General features: G+C 39.3%; 1 protein-coding gene across 1 annotated transcript in view; it reads right to left on the bottom strand.

The window, feature by feature from the left end:
- The window catches only part of CRPPA (CDP-L-ribitol pyrophosphorylase A), a 227,408-nt gene extending 205,859 nt beyond the window's left edge, over positions 1 to 21,549 (bottom strand). Inside the window, exons 1-2 of the mRNA XM_036246752.1 lie at positions 21,293 to 21,549; positions 5,512 to 5,788 (exon numbers count right to left, since the gene is read on the bottom strand). Coding sequence (XP_036102645.1) covers positions 5,512 to 5,788; positions 21,293 to 21,549 — 534 coding nt within the window. The remainder of the gene's footprint in view (positions 1 to 5,511; positions 5,789 to 21,292) is intronic.
- Positions 21,550 to 21,901: the final 352 nt, after the last annotated feature.

Genomic DNA, 21,901 nt, shown 5'->3' with positions numbered 1-21,901 from the left:
GGAGGGAAGGAGGGAGGGAGGGAGGGGGGAGGGAGGGAGGGAGGGAGGGAGGGAGAAGAGGAAGGAAGGAAGGAAGGAAGGAAGGAAGGAAGGAAGGAAGGAAGGAAGGAAGGAAGAAAGAAAGAAAGAAAGAAAGAAAGAAAGAAAGAAAGAAAGAAAGAAAGAAAGAAAGAAAGAAAGAAAGAAAGAAAGAAAGAGAGAATAAGGCCCAGCCGGGTGGCTGAGTGGCTGAGCATCAACCCATGCACTAAGAGGTCGCCAGTTTGATTCCCAGTCAGGGCACATGCCCAGGTTATGGGCCAGATCCCCAGTGTTGCGGGGACAGGGCGTGCAGGAAGCAGCCAATCAATGCTCTCTCTCATCGATGTTTCTATCTCTCTTCCTCTTCCTTCCTCTCTCTAAAATCAATAAGGAAAAAAATTTTTTTAAAGAAATAAGGTAAACATTTCACAATGTAAGTCATTATGCCGTACACCTCAAACTTATTTAGTGCTTTATGTTAATTATATTTCAATAAATTGGGGAAAAGGAAAGAAGGATAAAACCATGTGTAATATTATGATTAATTATGGTCTAACCCTATAAATTTATTATCCATCACACAACTGATATAGGGGTTGGGGATGTAAACAGGGATACTGCTAATCACCACATAACACACATGACAGCCCCCACAACAAAGAATGACCTCACCCATAATGTCAGTCATGCCAAGCTTGAGAAACCCTGTGCTATATCAATATTCAAATATAAAAAGAAATTCCAGTGTAGAGCCTGCTCTCAGATACAAATCCCTGTTGCTTTAAATTGTAGAAAGCAACCCGATACAAGAGGTAAGTACAGGGGACCTGGTTTTATGAGAATTCTGTAAGATATACCATAAACCAGTGCTCGAAAGGTCCCAGGCAATTAGAACTCTTAGATAAATACATTACCATGGGTGGGTCTGCAGAGTTGTGGCAAGCGAGTTAATGTCTCAACAGTAATATCAGAAAACCTTGGAGGAAGGTGGGGTGGGGAGATCAGGAGCACAGGGATTTCAGGTGAAGACTTGTTGGGGCCTACTGTCAGAGAAAGAGAGGAAAAGTAAAAGTACACAAAATACATGTCTTTTCATGGTTCATACACTATCCAATCAGTCAGGTCCAGTCAAACCAGCTCCCTAACATTCGTAACCACTTGTAGTTTCCTGTCCACCTCACCTTGCTGAGATAGGCCATCATCACTCAGCTGAATCATTACTGTAGCTCCTGAGCTAATTTCATTTCCCTCTAATCCATCTACCAAATGAAGGAAACAGTCATTTTACTAAAATTCAAATCTGAATTTCAATGTCTGCTGAAAATCAATATCTCCCTCTAACCTACAGGATAAAAGTCAAGAGAAGAAGTTATGGAAGATTAGTGAATTCTGACCTACATATGATTGTACATACACTGAAAAAAGAAAATTTAAGTGGTTCTGTTCAGTTAGAAGTTAAATGTTAAGAAGTCTGGAATTCAGGAGAGAGAAACCTGAGCATAAGATATAGAGATTTGGGAAATAACAGTGTGTCAGTGAGAGTTAAAATGGGTGTGAGCAAATGCATAGCTTCAAGTTATATTTAAATATTGAAAGATATAAAATAAAAAAAACATAAGAAAAAAGAGATTAATCACATTTTTGAAAGGATCAATGGAACTCCTAGAAATTAAAAAAATTACTAAAATGTTTAAAATTCTTAAACACAAGATTAGGTAGAGTTAAAGAATGTTTGAAATAGAACACTGAAATTACCCAGGAGGCAGCCCACAAAAAAAGATGGAAAATAGAAAAACATCAGGAGATGTGAGGATAGGATAAGAAAGTCTATCATACATACAGTGATTCATAAGGAGAAGGAAGAAAAGCTATGCAGTAGGATTGAGGCAGAGTCAATATTCAATAATAAAATGGCTGATAATTTTCAAGAATTGATAAAAATATATGAATTATAAAATTCATAATGGACAATAAATCCAAAACGAGTGGGGGGGGGGAGAAATCCATATCTAGATTCATCACAGAGACACTGCACAATATCTACGAAAAATAAATGATCTCTTAGTATGTATTATATCAACCAGAGAGAAAAGGCAGATTCCTTTCAAGAGATACAATTAGATTGGTTAGCTGACTTCTCAAATGCTGGATAAAAGCCAGAAAACAATGATATAGTATATTTTCAAAATATTGGGGGGAAAAAACTGTAGCCTTAGAATTTTATATCCAGACAAACTATCATCAAGAGTAAGGATGAATAAACACTAAAAGAATTTCACTGCTGGTCTTATTGAGGTCATGTCAAATCCTTGGAATCCAAAAATAGTGCATACACAGTGAAGAAAGTGAAACTGTGTCCTTGTGATACTTTCAAGTTCCTGTATATAGGCAACTCTAATGTAAGCCTTAATTTTGGACATCTTAGTATCTTGAGGTAATACATCTTCATCAATTTGTTTTGTTTTATCCAAAATGTAATGTAGGTTAAAGTATCACAAAGTTATCTTTAGCATGTATACTACCTAAGGGGCTGTCACACTGTAGAAAATGATTTATCTGAATGGAACCTTTTGGAAGAGCTTGAAAAGCAGGGCTAAGAAAAGAAGAAAATCAGTTCAGAATCTATAGAACACAATTTAAGAGTTCAAAGGAATTCATGGAAAACAAATTGTGAAGTGTATTCGACTAAACAATCATCACTCTGCTTGCCTCGGATAGCATTCAATTCAGGCCAATCTTTTGCCTATTTATTGGCCAGTGGTTATTATAAAAGATGCCAATACTTCCCAACAATGTAAGAACTTCAACTACTAGTATAAGTTTCTATTAAATGCATGCATTTATGTTTTCATGATTAGAACAGTATGACAGTTGGCAGGAAGTAGTGCCTGGATTTTCTGAGGCTATTGGGTCACTATGTTAACCACTGTAAAGAAATTTAGAATAAGCAAAAAATATTACTGAGTACTTTATAACTCTCTGAACTTATAGATAACAGATAGCAATTCAAAAGTCATTCTTGCCTATAGACATGCAAATAATTTCTGTCCAATGGAAGTCCAATTGACACCCTCCCTTCTTGGAAAAGTAGTTTTGTCTGTTTGTTAATTCATTTCAACAGGCTTTATTCCATATAAATCTGTGCTTTTCTGGATTGTAACATGTCTTGTTTCCTCTTTAATGAGTTAGTAAAATCCTTGCCCTGGCCGGTTTGGCTCAGCGGTTAGAGCGTCCGCCTGCGGTCCGGAGAGACCCGGGTTCGGTTCCCGCTAGGGGCATGTACCTCGGTTTCAGTTTGTCCCCGGCCCTGGTTGGTCGTGTGGGTGGCAGCCACTCAATGTGTCCCTTTCACATCGATGTTTCCCTCTTTCTCTCTTCCTCTCTCTCCCTCCCACTCTATCTGTACAAAAAATGGAAAAATCTCCTCGGGTGAGGATAAAAAAAAATTTTTTTTTTAAATCCTTAATACATGCTCAACTTCTATCTTTATATAATTCATGATTTTATACTTTTTTGAGAAGTATACCATAACACCATCAAAAACAATGCAATATTTCTAAAAGGGACCAGATTTATGAAGCTTAATTTAAAACAAATTAGTTGTAAAGTTTTTACCTTAAACCAGCCTCTTAATGTAATCAGAAAGTTTCACAGGTTTCATTAAAATGTAATTTGTTGATTTTATTTAGGATGCATAATGTGATTAAAGCTTACAAATCACATTCTGATTCACAAACTTAAAATTAGAGTCTAAGAGAAATTCTGACAAATCTGCAAACATAAAACACTAACTGCTATACATTTTAATATGTTTTATTAAGTTACCTGTTAAACGATATTCTTAGCATATTAAGTAAACCAAGATAAAAGGCCTTTTATCTTCCTTTTCAGTCATAAGCCCAAAAGAATCACTTTACAGACAATCTCCTAAAAATAATCTCTCTCGAATATAATACCCAACAACATACAAATCCAAATATGTGTGAATTTTATAATGAGCTTGAGTGATATTTTTCCTGAAGGCACATAAGCAAAGAACCATGTTCTTATGGGTATCTAATATGCACTAAAATTTCTAACTATCTGCCCAAATTGTGTAGTCTTCCCTAGGAAGTTTTTCAAATTGTAAAATTTTACTCAAATTCCTAAGAGTTATCAATTCTTCGCTCCTTTATTCATCCTCACTCCTCTTGTAACTGATCACATTGTCTCTACCACAAGGGAGGAGCGTGGAGAAGAGGAAGGGGTCACAGGAGAAGCACAAGAACATGAGAAAGTTTTGTGGTCTCTAATGCTCCTGGGCCACAGCTTTCACTATATCAAAATACCATTTAGAAGTCACGTTAAAGAAATCAAAGCGTTTCATTTAACCTATGGAATTCTTAGACAGGTCTAAATTTATATAAATCCAGGTTGTAGGAAGAAGAAATGAAATTAGGGACAATTTCCTAACTATAAGATCCAAATACAGACAGTTAACTTTGGAAAAGTCATAGACTGTCTTTCCCAGAAGTATTTTATTACTTCCTGGCCTCCTGGAGGCTAGAAAAGCTTAGATTATTCCTTCCATTATTCAACAATCCTTGGATGAAACTCTATCACATAGATGTTATAATTCATCATAAAATAATACCATTCTTAAGTACTTAGAATTTTACTAAATAGTTAACCTATAAATTTTCTATCCTAAAAACCTTACAAGTATTAGCACATATATCTTTACAAGGAAAATAGGCCCAGTGAGGCTGAGAAAGTTGAATACACTCCCCCACTAATTACTAGAAAATCTGACAATTGGGACTAAGTCTGTCAGACTCCACAGATTATTTCTTTCATATTGTATCAAATCTGTGCAATCATTTTTTTCACTAAGCCACAAATTTAGACTGCAAACTTAAGTTTAGTATCTATTACCTTATTTATAGAATTTTACCTGGTAATACAAGAAAGAAGGAAAACAAAACAAAACATATGTTCTAGAGATTACAATTGGTCTTTTGTGAGCCTGTGTTTGTTTTGGTGAAACAGAAGTAAAAACAGAATTCTGTCACCTTAAGATGATTCACTTTAAGGAGTACAAAAATCTTACCTGGCTATTTTGCTAGAAAATAAACCATGTCTGAAAATTCAAAACACAAAATTTGAATGCAATGAGCATATAGATATAGATATATAGATATAGATATATCTTAGACTTTTGAGTGATTTCTTAGACATTTTCCATACTCTAATAACATTATTACTAAATTATTCTTCAAATAGCTCATATTACATTATGGGGATAAATGACTATAGAAAAGATAAATTCCAGAACAGTCTCACAATCTATAATACTATAAACTTCCTAAAACAAATTACCCTAACATCTTTAGTTCATCATGCCCATTTTAAATAATTTAAAATTTAAATATAATTCCATCAAAATTGAGTCAGTGAACCACTTTATATAGTGTTTGCCTTTTAACTGTTCTCATCAGTATAAATACTTACTCCATGTTCCTTAGCAGCTGTGGCCACTTTAAGAAGAATATCTTCCTCAACAAAAGGTCTCACAGCATCGTGGATAATCACTACTTCCGGCTTGGAGAGCTTGGAGTGTGGCTGATCCTCTGCCAGAGCTTTTAGTCCATTGAATATTGACCTGTGGCGGGTCACTCCAGCTTCAACGAGTGAGATCCGTCTATGCTGGTACCTCTGAATAATACCCCTCATCGCTTCCATGTTCTCTCGAGTTACTGCCACGACAATGTCCTTTATCCAACATACTCTAAAAGGAAAGAATGAAACATTTCATATAGATTGATACTAATACAGCAACTAAAGTTAAGCTAGTAACAGCAAAATGAATTTTCGGTAAATACTAGTATGTATATCTTCATAGATTGAAAACTGAAAGTTCATAACAGTTTTATGAATTTTTATCAAGTCTAGTAAAAAGGTTAAAGAATAAAACATCATTGACTATGTCACACTACAGACAGAAATAGACATAAACACAGTATTTAAAAATATATAGTGTGGGAGATTCCAAAATGGCAGCGGAGTGAATGGAAGCTACACAGATCATCTCCCAAGACAAAACTGGAATTACAACTAAAATAAAGACAAATCATCAGGACAAAGCAACAGGAAAGCAGCTTGCGAGGACTGTATAAGGACACTGACTCGATCCTGGTAGAATTGCGGAGGCGTGAGATGGGGGCTGGGAGCCCACAGACAGCAGCAGACTTAGCTGTGAGCAGCACCCTCGGGATTAAACTCCCAAACCACTCCACAGCACACAGCTCGTAGAGACACTAAAATAGCCACAGCCACTCACCTTGGGCTCTGGCAGAGGGAGGGCAGACTGGACTGGAACTGTGTGGGGACACTCAGGATCTGGAGGGCATTCAGAGTTTTGCTGAGTGGTGGCCACACAGACAGTGGTCATCTTATTCCTTCCCAGGGCCCTGGGGAGAGGTGGCGGCCCCTCCCTCAGAAATTCAACCCCACCAGGAGGCCATTAAAATGCAAATTGAGACTCATTAACAACCAGTATCTGCCCCACCCTCAGGAAATCCTCTTAAGCTGAACACCTGAGGGAGTTTTTCATTCAACTGGGAACCCAAGGCTCTTCAATAACTGCGACTAATAGCCTCCAGGCAAAAAGCTAGAGGATAACTGAACCTTTCCTGGGCTTGCAACTCCGCCCAGGAAAATAAGTCTTGACAATGGTGTTTAATGTGGGTTCTCCCATGCTCATCCAAACCCAGTAGAAGAAGCCACAAACAGAAGAACACCAACACCCACAGGAAAAATTAGGCAGGATGCAAAGCCCACTGAGATAACCAAAATGGTGAAACAAAGAAACAAATCCCAAATGAAAGAACAAGAGACCTCTACTGCAGATGAGATAAATGAGGTGCAGTTAAGCAAGTTAACAGAGCTAGAATTCAAAGCCATGATCTTGAGGAAACTCAACAGCATGAGTAAGGACATCAACACCATGAGTAAAGACATAGAAATGTTGGAAATCAACCAACTGGAAATTAAAAACCACCAAGAAGAAATAAAGAATGACATATCAGGTAAAGAACACGTTGGAAGGTCTAAACAGCAGAGTAGAGAAAGCAGAGGACCAGACCAGTGAATTAGAAGACAGAGTAGAAAGAATCAACCAATCAGAAAACCAAAAGGAAAAAACAATTAAAAACCAGGAAGACAGCTTAAGAGAACTGTGGGACAACTGGAAACGTAATAATATTAGAATCATAGGAGTCCCCGAAGAAGAAGAAAATGAGCAAGGGTTAGAGAATATATTCAAAGAAATAGTAATAGAAAACTTCCCTCATTTGGTGAAGGAAGAAGGCATTCAAGTTAAAGAAGCACAGAGAGCCCCAACTAAGAACCCAAACAGGCCCACACCGAGACACATAGTAATTAAAATGCTGAAAATTAAAGACAAGAAGAGAATCCTAAAAGCAGCAAGAGATAAGCAACAGGTTACCTACAAAGACACCCCATTAAGGCTATCAGCTGACTTCTCAACAGGAACACTACAGGCCAGAAGGGAATGGCACGAAGTAATCAAGGTCAAGAAAAACAAGGATCTGAATCCAAGACTACTCTACCCAGGAAGGCTATCATTCAAAATAGAAGGTCAAATAAAGAGCTTTCCAGACCAAAAAAAAAGGCTAAGGGAATACATTAGCACCACACCGCACTGCAAGAAATGTTAAAAGGACTGCTGTAATTAGCAGGAGAAATAGGAAAAAAAATATAACCACACTAAACAAAAGTGGCAATAAATAAGTACATATCAATAATTACCTTAAATTTAAATGGATTGAATGCTCTGATAAAAAGACACAGAGTAGCTGATTGGATAAAAAAGCATGACTCATATATATGTTGTTTACAGCATATGAAGAAATGCTCAACATCACTAATCATCAGAGAGATACAAATTAAAACAACAATGAAGTATCACCTCACACCTGTCAGAATGGCCACGATCAACAAATCATCAAACAACAAGTGTTGGCGAGGGTGTGGAGAAAAGGGGACTCTAGTTCACTGCTGGTGGGTATGCAGACTGGTGCAGCCACTATGGAAAACACTATGGTGTTACCTCAAAAAATTAAAAATTGAACTGGCATTTGACCCAGTGATCCCACTTCTAGGAATATACCCTAAGAAGCCTGAATATATGTACCCCCATGTTCATAACAGCACTATTTACAATAGCTAAGATCTGGAAACAGCCCATGTGTCCATCAGTAGACAAATGGATAAAACATCTGTGGTATATATACACAATCGAGTACTATGCAGCTATAAGAAAGAAAGATCGCCCTGGCCAGTTTGGCTCAGCGGTTGGAGCTTTGGCCTGCGGTCCAGAGAGACCCAGGTTTGGTTCCCGCTAAGGGCACATACCTCGGTTGCAGTTTGTCCCCAGCCCTGGTTGGGTCGTGCGGGTGGCAACCACTTGATGTGTCCCGTTCACGTCGATGTTTCTCTCTCTCTCTCTCTCTCCCTCCTACTTTATCTGAACAAAATGTCAAAAAATGTCCTTGGGTGAGGATAAAAAAAAAAAAGAAAGAAAGAAAGATCTCTTATCCTTTGAGAGGACATGGAAGGACCTGGAAAGTATTATCCTAAGTGAAACAAGCCAAGCAGAAAAGACGAATACCACATGATCTCACTTATTTGTGGAATATAATGAACATAACAGTCTGAGGAATAGGGTAGACCCAGAGACGTGGAAGTAGGGTACAGAGATAAACCTCAGAAATTATATGCATGTATGCATAACCAATGCACATGGGCAACAAAGCCAGGTACAGGGTGAGGGGGAATGGGGAGGAGGGTGTCAATGGAGAAAAAAAGGAGAAACATCTGTAACAAAAATAAAATAAAATACTTAAAGATAAAATATATATAGTGTGGAATTATGTATATACATAGTGTGAAAAACAGATATGAAATATATAGTACAGATTTCTCACAAAAGTTAATTTTGAATAATTACAATATTAATCAGTAGCTAGAAAACTATATATATAACAAGATAATGCATTTAAATTGATTTTCTCCAAATAATTTTTTCTCATAGAATAGGAAAACTTCAAGACACCTTTAAATTCCAAAAGTTCTTTTTCTTTCAGAAAGTTCATTGAACTGGCAACAAAACTGGATAACTAACTCAAACTTTGCCTACATCAAGATGAAATACTGTAGCTTAAATAGGGAAACCATCAAAATTAAATTAGTATAATATAAATCAAGTTTGGATGAAATGGGAAAAACTCATTATAGTAAAATATAAAATTAAAAGAAAGAAACTGAGTCAGATACAAAATATAAAACAATTTTTTTCTGTTGTATAACATTTTTCTTTAAAAATATCTACTGATAGGCTGGCCGGTATGGCTCAGTGGTGGAGTGTCAACCCATGCACCAAGAGGTCATCAGTTCGATTCCCAGTCAGGGCACATGCCCAGATTGTGGGCCCGATCCCCAGTGAGGGGCATGCAGGAGGTGGCCAATCAATGTTCTCTTGCATCGATGTTTCTATCTCTCTGTGCCTCTCCCTTCCTCTCTAAAATTAATAAAACATTTTTTAAAAGACCTGACATATATTGAGTAATAACTGCATTAAGAAGTTTAGAGGACTTCTCTTGAACACCAGTGCTAACAGAGGGTAATGTCATTTTAGATTCAGTGTTCCACAACTCACAGGTCTAACCCAGGAAAACTTCCTCTGAACCATAACCTCAATTCTGAATGAAAGTCACTTTAAAATTTAATGGAATCTCAAGCCTATGATAGTCTATATAGTCATGCTAGACAATTAAAAGTCTTAAACATATTTTTAAAGAGAAGCAATAAGGGTCTTAAAATTACTAAGTAGTGAGAGTAACTCTCTACTTCATTGAAAAATAAACAAACAACACTGGGTTGCTTTACTCAATAATTATCAATCTCCTACCGTCTGTTACTGAACAAACCCTTCCCATAACCCAAAATCCCATTCTGCCTGTGGCTACAAGAATACTACACTGAAGATCAAAACCAAGAGCTATTTGACAGGCACACTATCTTTTCATTTTAAGTCCATTCCTTTAACAAATATTTACTAAGCACCAAATAAATGATCAGCATTGAGTATACAATGGAAATAGTCACTGCCTTCACAGAGCTTACAGATGAAACAAGTAAGAACACCAATAAACAATTGCAAGCTGTGATCGAGTGCTAGGAAGGAGCAGCCCAGGCTCCAGGATTGTGCACAAATAGAATATTTAACCAGCAGAGAAAAGTCCAAAATGATGCTACTTAAGGGAGAAGAGTTTGCTCTACCATCCAAGCAGTGAGTGGCAGGAAAACATGCAAAGGGGTTTGGAGGGAGTGAGAAAGGGCTGGTATAAGCAGAGGCCGTGGCAAGGTCCTGAGGGACTGGGAAGAAATGGAGTGGAGTTTTGTAAGCAAGGAGAGAAGAGCCCATGAAGAGGCTGGAAGCCCAGGGAAGCACTGGGCTGGGGTAGGCCATGAGGACCTGCCAGGCCATGCTAGGGGTTTACTTTTTAATCCTAAAAGTAAGAGAAAGCCATAGAAAAGCTTAATGAATGAGGGACATTTATGCAAATAAATAAATAAACTAACAAACTCACTTCCACTAATGTTTTAGACACTGTTCTATGACATGAGGTAGAATAATAATGACACCCCCCCCCCAAAAGATGTCCATCTCCTAGCTCCCAAAACCTGTGAATATATAACCTTACATGTCAAAGTAATGTACAGATGTGATTAAGAGTCTTGAGATATAAACATCCTTCTGGACTGTCTTGGTGGGTCCAATATAATCATAAAAGTCCTTATAAGCGAAAGAGAAAGGCAGATGAGTCAAAGGAGGAGGTATGATGAGAGAGTGATACAGGACCATAAATCCCCGGTGACCTTCTGGAATCTAGAAAATGCCAAGTAAATGGATTGTCCCTAGAGCATCCAGAAGGAACATAGTGTTGTCAGTATCTTTATTTTAGCCCAGTGGGACTGATTTGGGGCTTTTGACCTCCAGAAGTGTAAGACAATATATTTCTGTTGCTTTAAGCCACTTGGTTCATGGAAATTTTTATAGAAGCAATAGGAATCTAATTTAACAGCATAAATTTTACTCTGACTACAAGGTGAAAAATAGACTGGCTAGACAGAGAAAGGATGCAGTCAGACCATGCAGGAAGCTACTGCTGAAGTTTGGGCAAGACAGTGATGGTAGTGTGGCTACCAGATGTAGCTTCTACATGGGATTTAAGAGAGAAATTAGACGTAATCTACATTAGTCACTAAGATTGGCAAAATAAATCCATTATCACTTAATATAAATAATAGCTAACATCAGTTGAGCACCATGTCTTGAGCATTAGTAATGTTCTAATTCTCATGTAATCCTCACAACACTATACTGTCTCGTAATCTGAGAAACAAATCAGGAAGGTATCTGATATACAGATTACAATTAAATCTTATTTTCCTACACTACCATCATATGTGAAAAAAAAATACTTGGAGAAAAAGAATGTTTTCACCATTTTTCACAAAAATAATACAACATTCCATCTTCTAGAATATGTGCTCCACGATAGCAGGGACAGTCTGTTTGTCCACTGTTCTTTTTTTTTTTTATCCTCACCTGAGGACATTTTTCCATTTTTTGTTCATATAGAGCGGGAGGGAGAGAGAGGAAGAGAGAGAGAGAGAGAGAAACATCGATGTGAAGGGACACATCGAGTGGCTGCCACCCTCACGACCAACCAGGGCCGGGGACAAACTGCAACCGAGGTACATGCCCTTAGCGGGAACCGAACCCGGGTCTCTCTGTACCGCAGGCCAACGCTCCAACCGCTGAGCCAAACCGGCCAGGGCTGTTTGTCCACTGTTTTACACCTAATACCTAGTAGGTGCTCCATTATTTGTTGAATGAATAAATTACTTTGGTCTGCCTCATTTACCAGGAGCAGTGTCACATCTTACAACATTGCATAGTTTCAAGGATTAGGGAAACAGAGGAAGCTCTCCTCATTAACCTGGTTAGCTATAAAAATAAAAAATAAAAACAGCCTTCCCTATGCAAAGTGGTTTTGTGGATTGTTTTATTTTGAAGTGTTTTACTCTTTACTCTAATTTCTAGATCCTAAAGCTCCTAGAGGGCCAGGATAACTTATGTAAGTAATTTGGGGGGATCTTGATCCCACATAAACAGTGCAACAATTCACAGAACACCAAAGAAAAAAAATATGTAGTAATCTGTGGAAGAAATAAAAGGGATTCTGGAATAAACTAAGTATGGGTTGCTCTTTTTTACCCCATCCATCCTCCACTCCTCTTATTGCAAATTTAACAATTGACAGAACTTACACTGCACTGACACAGTTTAGAGTGTACACTGTACTTAACAAAGTCCTTAGCAAATGACAGTGATAGTTCCTCAGTGTCCCCAAAATTTGGCGTTTCCCAAGATTTTCCATTGGCACAGCTCTCCCATAATGTATTGCATCAACCTCCTTGCTAGTCTCCTTCTCATCTTATCTCCACACAATCCTTTCTCACCAGTTCAGATGATTTTCCTCAAGTGCAAACCTGAGGCCATCCCCTGCTGGCTCTTGAGCAGGGCCCTTCAACACCTGACCTCAGCCTACTTTTGCCTGTACTGTTTGGTCTCTCCATGTCACTTTTACTCTACTGACCACATCCTCTCTCACACCTGTGTCTTTGCTTTAGCTGCTTCCTTTGCCTCTCCTCTGACCCTATCACTTCCCCATCCCTCCTACTCCCGCTGAGTCCTACCATCTTCAGCTTTCAGTTCAAATATGGCCTCCTGCAGGAAGATTGCCCTGTCATTCTGGGGGAAGCTTCCGTTCCATTGGACTCTTATTGCTAGGGAGTTTTATCAAGCATCACACTGTATTCTGTTTCATTTTCTATCTTCCTCCGTAGGCTGCTAACTCATAGAAAGCAAAGACTATACCCCTGGGCCTGGTACCTAGAAAACTTTCAGTACTATTAATAGCAGAAACAGCAACGAAGATGTACAGATTGTTTGCTGGGTGCCACGTACTGTGTAGAGCATTTACCTGAAATATCCTGTAATACCTCAATATTCATATCAGCTCTATTAGAGAAGTTACTATACAATCTCCATTTTGCAGTGGACACAGAGGCAGTGATCTATGATCACATAGGAAATAAAGGACCTGGGTGAACCCCAGTTTGACTTTGAAACTCACATTGTCAGCCTCCATAAATGCATTAACACTATCTTTGAGAAAAAGTTCATAAAATTCAAGAGAGAAAACATTATATCTGAATTATTATCTCTAGCACTTCATTTATGTTATTAGTGTTGAACTATATAAACTTGCTGCATTTGTGGTCCAGAAATGGTCAAATTTCTTGTAATTCAAGCAAAAGGAGGTATTTCTTCATTCATGTGTTCATTTAGTCACTCAACAAACATCAAGCATCTAGCATTTGCCAGTCACTACGCTAGTTACTGGTGATATAATAAAGACTGGCAGAATCCCTGACCTTGCAGCCCATATGTCAATAAACATCTGTTAAATTAATCATTGAACAGAGAAAAGAAAGCTTAAACAATTACAAAGAAATGAAAAACTGGTCTTGAATTTACTTATAGAAAAGAATCTTTTAAAGTAAAAAGTAATCAAATATATTTCAGTTGTCTATTAATACATCACACTAAGCTTTTTTTTTTTTAAGATACAGAAATTATAAAATTATATCCAACTAAATCAGTGGGCAGGATTGTTTTATAAGGCAAGAGCTTAACTTGTACCCTAAGTTATTCATCTCTGTTGCTTTTCATACTATATTTAGCCAGAAAAATTAGGTTAAAAAGCAACTTTTAAAGACATAATATTGCCATTTTTTATAAAAATTATGTTGAAATAAATGTTAAAATATAGAATAATTAAGAGGGAGAAAGACAATGGGACACTGCATGACACAGAGTAGTCATTCAAATGTCTGTTCAATGAGTTAATGAATTAATGAATGAACTTCCAAAGGTAAATCCCATTTTTTCTGGAATGTCTTAAAGTAGCTATAAAAAAATTATCTTATGTTCCATCAAACAGAAAGCAAATTAGATGTAAATAATTACAAACAGATAAATTATCTCCTGGCCTTAGGTTATTTTACACAATTGTATGAAGCTCTAAATAGAAAAGTGTTTTAAACTAGTGTTTCTCAAACTGCAGATGTCAGGACCCACTAGTGTGTTTTAAAATCAATTGAGTAAGATTAGAGTAATATTTTTGAGTAAATGAGCTAGAAGTTAATAGAAAAATTAGAATGCATAGCAAATACTAAGGGTAAATTGTTTTAATGAAATCCTTTCAAATGTGTGCATGTGTATATTTAAGTACATGTTTCTCATTGAGCCATGATGAAAAGTGTAATTCATGTAACAGGTCACAATAAAAAATTTTGAAAAACACCATTTCAGACCATTCTTAATGGGCTTATTATGCTGTTTTGTTCAGCAACCAAGCATATACCCAGCACTTGCAAGTCTTTGTAAGTACTGTTTGTATTTCAGAGGATTTATTCACATTCTTTTCTAGTTATAGAATTAAGAGCCTTTTGCAGTATTAAAATTTAATAATGTAGAATCATGAAACTGAGAAAGACCCTAAGTACCTCACACAGTGCCTACTGAACAAATATTTGCTGAATAAATGGATCTGGTTGACCTCCTTAGCTGAAGGCAAGTCCACACTGAACACCCTGTAGCTGGATTTTATCAGGTTCTCCTGAGTTATTTCCTTCCTAGCACATTCCACAGGAAAATATAAACCTACCCTCAAGCTCCATTACACCTACAGACATTTGGGGAAAGAAATATAATATCTCAGATGTTATTTTCTCCCAGAATAAGATATTTACAGGAGTACTCTCTGCTCAGATAGTTTGATAAGATCAGTTGAAAACAGAATATTTAAACAAATGTTTTTTTTAAAACACAAATGGAAAATCAGGGCCTGTTAACACCTCTAAAGTGCTATTAACCAAAGAGGCCGAAAATTTGGCCCTAAGGGACCATGGCAGCTGTGACTCATTGTCATGACTGTCCTAGTGGGAATGAGGCCTCTGGATTGTACTGTGGCCCTAATTTATAGATTTCCATTTCTCCCAACCCACCCTGATATTTTAGCAGCAAAATACTGAATCTGTGTAAAAACGATGGCTTCTGATTGTCTCTTAAAGTCAAGTCTCCTTACTACAGTCCATGAAGGTTTCCAGCTGTCAAGCCCAGACTACTATTCTGGTCTTATCTCTGGGGTTGAAGGAGCCCAGTGGAGCCACTGGGAACTTAACACAAATCACTAATCATCTGATCCGTGCAAAACATAGTCCTTTGTATTTTTGTACAAAATACAGGCCTATTCCTCCCTTTGACTCAGACGTGACCCTTTTATTAATGAAGCATTAAGATAAAAATTTTTAAGTCAAATTCATGTATCTGAGCAATCAATCACTAAAAGGCATTCCTAAATGACTATTTCTGAATCCCTTATCCAATTAATCCCTAAAACCTGTCAATTCCTGTCTAAATATTTCTCCTGGCTTCCCTACTCCATTCCTACCTTCAGCCTAATTCAAGCAATCAATATTGCTCATTGGATTACTATTTATCTATTTATTTCTGTTCTATCTTGTTCAAACAGAATATGCACTGGTTTCAGAAATATAGGCAAGAACAAAAAGTCCTCAGAAAACAAAAATGAAAGACAAGGAGAAAACAGAAAATCATATAATCCATAAAGTAACACATTGCAAGACATACCATAGAGTCTTAAACGCTTACTAAAATGAACGTTCACTGATTTTTGTACTTTTTTATTTTATTTTTTTTTCTTTATTGATTTTAAGAAAGAGGAAGAGAGAGGGAGAGATAGAAACATCAATGAGAATGAATACGATTGGCCGTCTCCTGCATGCCCCCCATTGGTGATTGGGCCCACAACCTGGGCATGTGCACTGACGGGGAATTGAACCATCGATCTCTTGATACGTGGGCCGACGCTCAAACACTGAGCCACATCAGCCAGGCTGATTTTCAAAGTGATAAGACAAGAAAGCAACCCAATCTCAATCACAAAATAGTTTCCATAACAAACACATAAAAATAGACAAAACAGATTTTTTTCTTTCAATTTGGAGTTATCATATTCAAAGAAGACTAACTCATATTAACCAAACTAATAAGGGATTTTAACATGAATAAGAATGCCAATATTTTAATATAAAATTATATGCATTACTTCCACAAGGTATGGAATGCTTTTTACTCGTGGGACAGCACATTTTCTTTCTAAAGAAGATATGTATGGGAAGCAAATTTATAATAAAGTTTTTGATAACCATATCAAGAAACAAATTATCTTAAGCAGTGCCCTCCACCTAGGAGAACTGGAGAAACCTCAGGAGCTATGGGGAAGGCTGTGCCAGACTGTTCAAATCTACTGTCAGATGAATGCCGACCCCCACCCAGCCCAACACCATCACCAAGACTCTGAATAAGCCAAAATTTATATTTCTTTGTTTTTGTTGTGGCTGTTATTTTAATCGATTTAGCTAGTCCAGGTTGTCTAACCCACCTTAATGATGCTTTCTTTTCTTAGATATTTAAAACCAAAAATTAGATTACTGGCAGAAAATTTTACTTCCTACTTCAGATCTGAAAAGACTTTTTTTAAAAAAAGTAAAATACAGATGTATGGCCCGGCCAGTGTGGCTCAGGATTGAGCACTGGTCCCATGCACCAAGAGGTCACTGGTTCAATCACCAATGCAGGGTGTGCAGTAGGCACCTGATCAATGGTTCCTCTCTGTCTCCCTCTCCCTTCCTCTCACTCATATATTCAAATAGATATAGATAGATAGAGATAGAGATAGAGATAGAGATAGAGATAGAGATAGAGATAGAGATAGAGATAGAGATAGAGATAGAGATATCACTATTGAGTGGATTTTCCAATTTAACTGTCAGAGCTTTATTCCCCTGGCAATAATACCACTTTCCCATGATTTCTTTTCTTAGAGCAACATTTCCTTTTAGACTCAAGTCATAAAGTAATACTTATGTAAGAGATTAATATCCTTAATCTCAATTCCTTGTTAGTAAAATGAGAAAAATCAAAGTTCTCTTCAAGTTGCATAATCTGTGGTTAAATAATTTACATTGCAATTCCTTTAAAAAGCCAAAATAAAACTTTCAAACTCCTAGAAACTTTAATCAAATTCTGAAAAGCCCACATTCCTAGTACAACCTAAAAATTATTTGTTATACTTGATTCTTTTAGTTATACCCACAATGAACAGATCTGAACTACCAGTTGCATAATCTTAATATAGAGCATATATGAACACACATAAACCCATACATACACACTTATACATGTCTATACATATATACATAATGACTAACTATAATAAATACAACTCAACACAGCTAATTTAGATATACTCCATTCATCCAGATAGAGCCTTTCACCAAACGACTCAGATTTGTGAGGGTTCAGAGATTCTTTTGAATATCATTTAATCTGATAATCTGTTATCTAAGAAATAACACACAAATAGAACTTGGCTAAACTAGAAAAATGTGTTATTTTTCCAATTTTGCCAGCAGGAAAACACAAAACAAACAAACAAAAACAATCTGAAGTCCTAGTCCATTCACAAGGTAGATTTTTCTCTCAATATCTCCTCCAACTTCTCAATTATAGACGAACAGATGCTTTATGTGTAACATGTTGTCACATAAACCTAATATATGTACCTATAATTCCTGAAACTTTCCAGGTCCTTTGACCAATCAACTTGCTTCTTTGTGGATGTTCTACCTGAGGGCTTATATTTCCACTCTCTTGGGCCTGTTAAATCTGATTGGTTAACACTCTTCTAATGCCTTTTTTCCCCCCACTTATCTTTATTGTAGAATGTATTAACAGACATTCCTCCTTTTTCCCCCATTGACCCCTCCTCCCCAATCCTGTCCCCCTTCTTCCTTCCCCACACTATTGTCTGCATCCATTGGTTATGCATATATGCATAGAAGTTCTTTGGTTTATCTCTTCCAGCCCTCCCTTCCCCCTTCCCTTTGAGGTTCATCAGTCTAACAACCAATTTGTACTTCTTAATTCCTTCATCCTTTTCGCTCATCCTCCCAGCCCCCTCCTATTGCCTTTCTTTTTTCTAGAGTTGTATCTTCTATCTGTTCTACCTCTTCTTGTAATCATTTTTCCCTCATCTGGCTATACATTTTTAGTCCCTTTGGGTGTGTAAATTAAGGAGTGATTGATCCATGTGTAAAAGGCATTGTTTAAAAGCAAGACTGGTCATGCTTCTTTACATTTCCCTATCCCAATTCAAAAATTTGGGGCCAAACTCCGAGGGTGCCCTCCTTCTAAATCCTAAACCCTAAATACTTTGTTGGTTCAAAATTCCAAAACATGAAGTCAACCCATAAGGGTTTTTTGTTTGTTTGTTTGTTTTTCAAAAATAATCAAGAAAGAATAAATAAAAATTACTCAGAAAAATGTCTCAACCCTCTATTGGTGAAATAGCAAAAGCTTGAGCAAGGAAAATCCTAACTATGAAAGGCAAAGTCAAACTCTAGGCATCACATAGGTACAGCTCTTAAAGGGCAAGGAGAGCTGACACCCTCTCAATAGCACATGAATGACTGACAGTGATGACACCCAATCACAGCTTTTCTTATATAGGGCATTGAAAGCTGTGCTACACTTTCAATAAGTAGTAAGCATGCATAACTTCTCCAAAGAGCAAAAAATAAGAATTTTACAAGAGATTCTGTGCTTCCATTTCCTTTCTTCACTTCACTTCGCATAATGTATCTTTTGGGATGAAATACCTAGGCTTTTTAGCGCCATTCTGTAAAAACTACCTGCAGTCTATGGATCCCATCTTTTACCGAAAGAGAATGGCTTCCACTTGTCAAATGGCTAAGAAGCACCTACACATACATCCCTATAATGCAAGGTTTCCAAGGATTTCCTGAGACATACCCAAAATAAATACTCCATAAATTCTTCAGGCATTGTAATATTGACAAAAAAATGAGCTTCCTTCAGAGGGAGGTTTTGATTAGTTACTATTAGGATTTTATGACTGCTGTTATCCATTAAATAAAAATGGAAAACAAGTGTTCCCCTATTTTCCATAAACAAGGCCTCTCCAGAACTCTCTTTTACTTTTTCTTCTTTGGCATGTGCCTCTAGCAGGAACCGAACCTGGGACTCTGGTCCACAGGCCAATGCTCCAACCACTAAGCCAAATCAGCCAGGGCTCTTATTTACTTTAAAAGTGGGTTTTCCACCCTGGCCGGTTTGGCTCAGCGGTTGAAGCATTGCCCTGTGGACCAGAGAGTCCTGGGGTTTGGTTCCCGCTAGGGGCACATACCACAAAAAAAGTGGGTTTTCCTTTCTTTTAGTATCCACCTATCTCAGTCTGTCTCAGAAGTTAAGATGCAAAGCTGCAAATTAATATAGATATTTTCATAGGAAGCAAAGTTAAATGTAAAATTGATTACACTCCCCTACATCTAATTACTAAATAGACAAAGATCCTGCTGACCAAGATGCATTGTGTTCCATAAGATTACCTCTATAAATTAGCTGTGCTGTCACAGTATCTATGATACTAGAATATTGTAGGTGTGTGATCCACACACTGGTTTCAAGGAACCCACCCTCAACTCCCCAGAGAAATGGAAGACTGCAGAAGGAAGAGAGGAAGCACTTGGAACTCTTTCAATGTTTTTATGAGTTTCAGATATAACCACAGGCCACATTACATGAATCAAGGGTGATTAGGGCTCTTTACAATTCCAGTTTCCAAATGACAATATGCAAAAAGTAAAATAACGATATGCAAAGCAACTTGGGCCCTCTGGCTTCTGGGATGTGGGAAAACATTGGGGGGGGGGGGGCTCTTTGGATAACATGCTACCATCCTTTGACTAGACCCTCACTAGCTTCCTTTTCCTTAAAGTTGCCTGCTAAAGGCTATGCTAAAAGATGCCATCTATCTTTAATTGAAAACGGTTCACATCAAACCAAGGTTTAACATACAGCTCCCCACTAGCTTCAAGAAGTTTAAATATTTCAACAGCATGAATGTGGACCTTTGCAATCCCTGCTTCCCACCCCTCCAGCTTCACCCCTGCTTCCTCACATTACTCAGTACCCCTCCAAAAAAGATAAGACTAATAAAATAGCATATCCCTCTCTTCATGTCCTTAGCTCCTCTAGACCTCCTCATTCCATTCCCTCTGCCTCCTTCGTTTCCCCAACTACCGAATCAGTCCATTTTCTTAATAAAATTAGGCATGTGTTGGCCTCAATTTAACACCCTTAAATCCGTTTCCACCATTAAAAGCTCTCTTAGGTCCTCCCTTAGCACCTAGTAATCAGCAGTGTATGTTATATGAAGTGCTCAGATAGTGTTTGTGAACGAACGGGTAAAAGAATGAACAAAGGCCCAGGAACCTAGACCATGCGCATGCGTAAGAGGGAGAAACTAAGAAAATGTGAATGTGAGAAAAAAGTGAGAATGCGAGAGACAGTGAGAGAAACAGGCAGTTGCCCGCCGGTGTGGCGCAGTGGTTGAGCGTCGACTCCTGCAGCAAGAAGTCACCAGTTCAATTCCCATCAGGACACATGCCCAGGTTGAGGGCCCAATGGGGGGGGGGGAGGCAGGAGGCGGCCAATCGATGTTCTCTCTCATGGATGTTTCTCTCTCTCTCCCTCCCTCCCTCTCTCTCTAAAATCAATAAAGAAAAAAACATTTTTTAAAGAGAGACAGGGACTGGGAGACTCCTCGCCACCTTCTCCTCTTTAGGCCCAGGGGACCAGGTACAAGCCTGTCTCTGCGTCCCCGAGGACGCCCATCGGCCCAGGCTCGCTGCAGCCGGCTTCCCCGCCGCGCCCGCGCCCGAGCACGCAAAGGCTCCGCGGGCGGCCCCAGCCTCCGGGCCCAGGTGTTAAAACGCTGCCCTCTCTGAGGAGCGGGCTGGAAGGGAGCTCGAGCGCCAGAGGCTGGGCGGTGGAGGGGCCCCGCATCGGCCGAGAGAAGGCGCCGCGCGAGAGCAGGGAAGGTGCCGCGGGCGGGCCTCGGCGCGCAGGGCGGAGCGCGGGGAGGGAGGCGGCCGGGGCCGCGGGGCGCGCCGGGCGCCGCATTACCTCTCCATGGCCTGCAGGGTGTAGCTGATGAGCGGCCTCTCCAGGATGGGGCAGAACTGCTTCGGGGTGGGGACGCCCATCCTCTCCCCACTCCCCCCGGCCGGCAGCACGGCCGCCACAGCCAGCGCGCAGCGCTGGGGCTCGGCCTCGGCCCCGCTCAGCACGGAGGCCGAGGCCGCGTGGGCCGCGCCGCGCACGCCGCGCACGCGAGGCCCCGGCTCCGCGGGCCCGGAAGCACCCGGCGGCTCGGGCTCCATGGCGGCGGGCCCGCTCACTCGGCACCCAAGCGCCCGCCGCTGCTCCGGCACCCGGGCGGGGTCGCGGGCTGGAGGGCGGACACGGGCAGGGCTGCGGAGCGCGCAGACAGCGCCCACCGGGCCGGGGCCGGGAGGTCCCCAGGGAACGATCTGGCGGCCGGTCTTCCCTCTCGGCGCGCCAGCGGTCTCGGCGCTGAGCCCAGCCCCCCGGCAGGCCTGTTTCCCGGCTCACTTTCTCTCCTCCCGCGGGCCCAGCAGGAGCCACAGGTGCAAGTGTCAGTCCTCCTGTTCAACTTAGCTGTGAGAAGGCAGGAGAGGTCTGGACGCCCTCCCATCTCTCACCCCTTGAAGA

Source organism: Molossus molossus, unplaced genomic scaffold (assembly GCF_014108415.1).
Source record: "Molossus molossus isolate mMolMol1 unplaced genomic scaffold, mMolMol1.p scaffold_m16_p_7, whole genome shotgun sequence".
Taxonomy (NCBI): Eukaryota; Metazoa; Chordata; class Mammalia; order Chiroptera; family Molossidae; genus Molossus; species Molossus molossus.
Note: the sequence above shows the minus strand (reverse complement) of the source record. Positions and strands in the feature narration are given on the sequence as shown.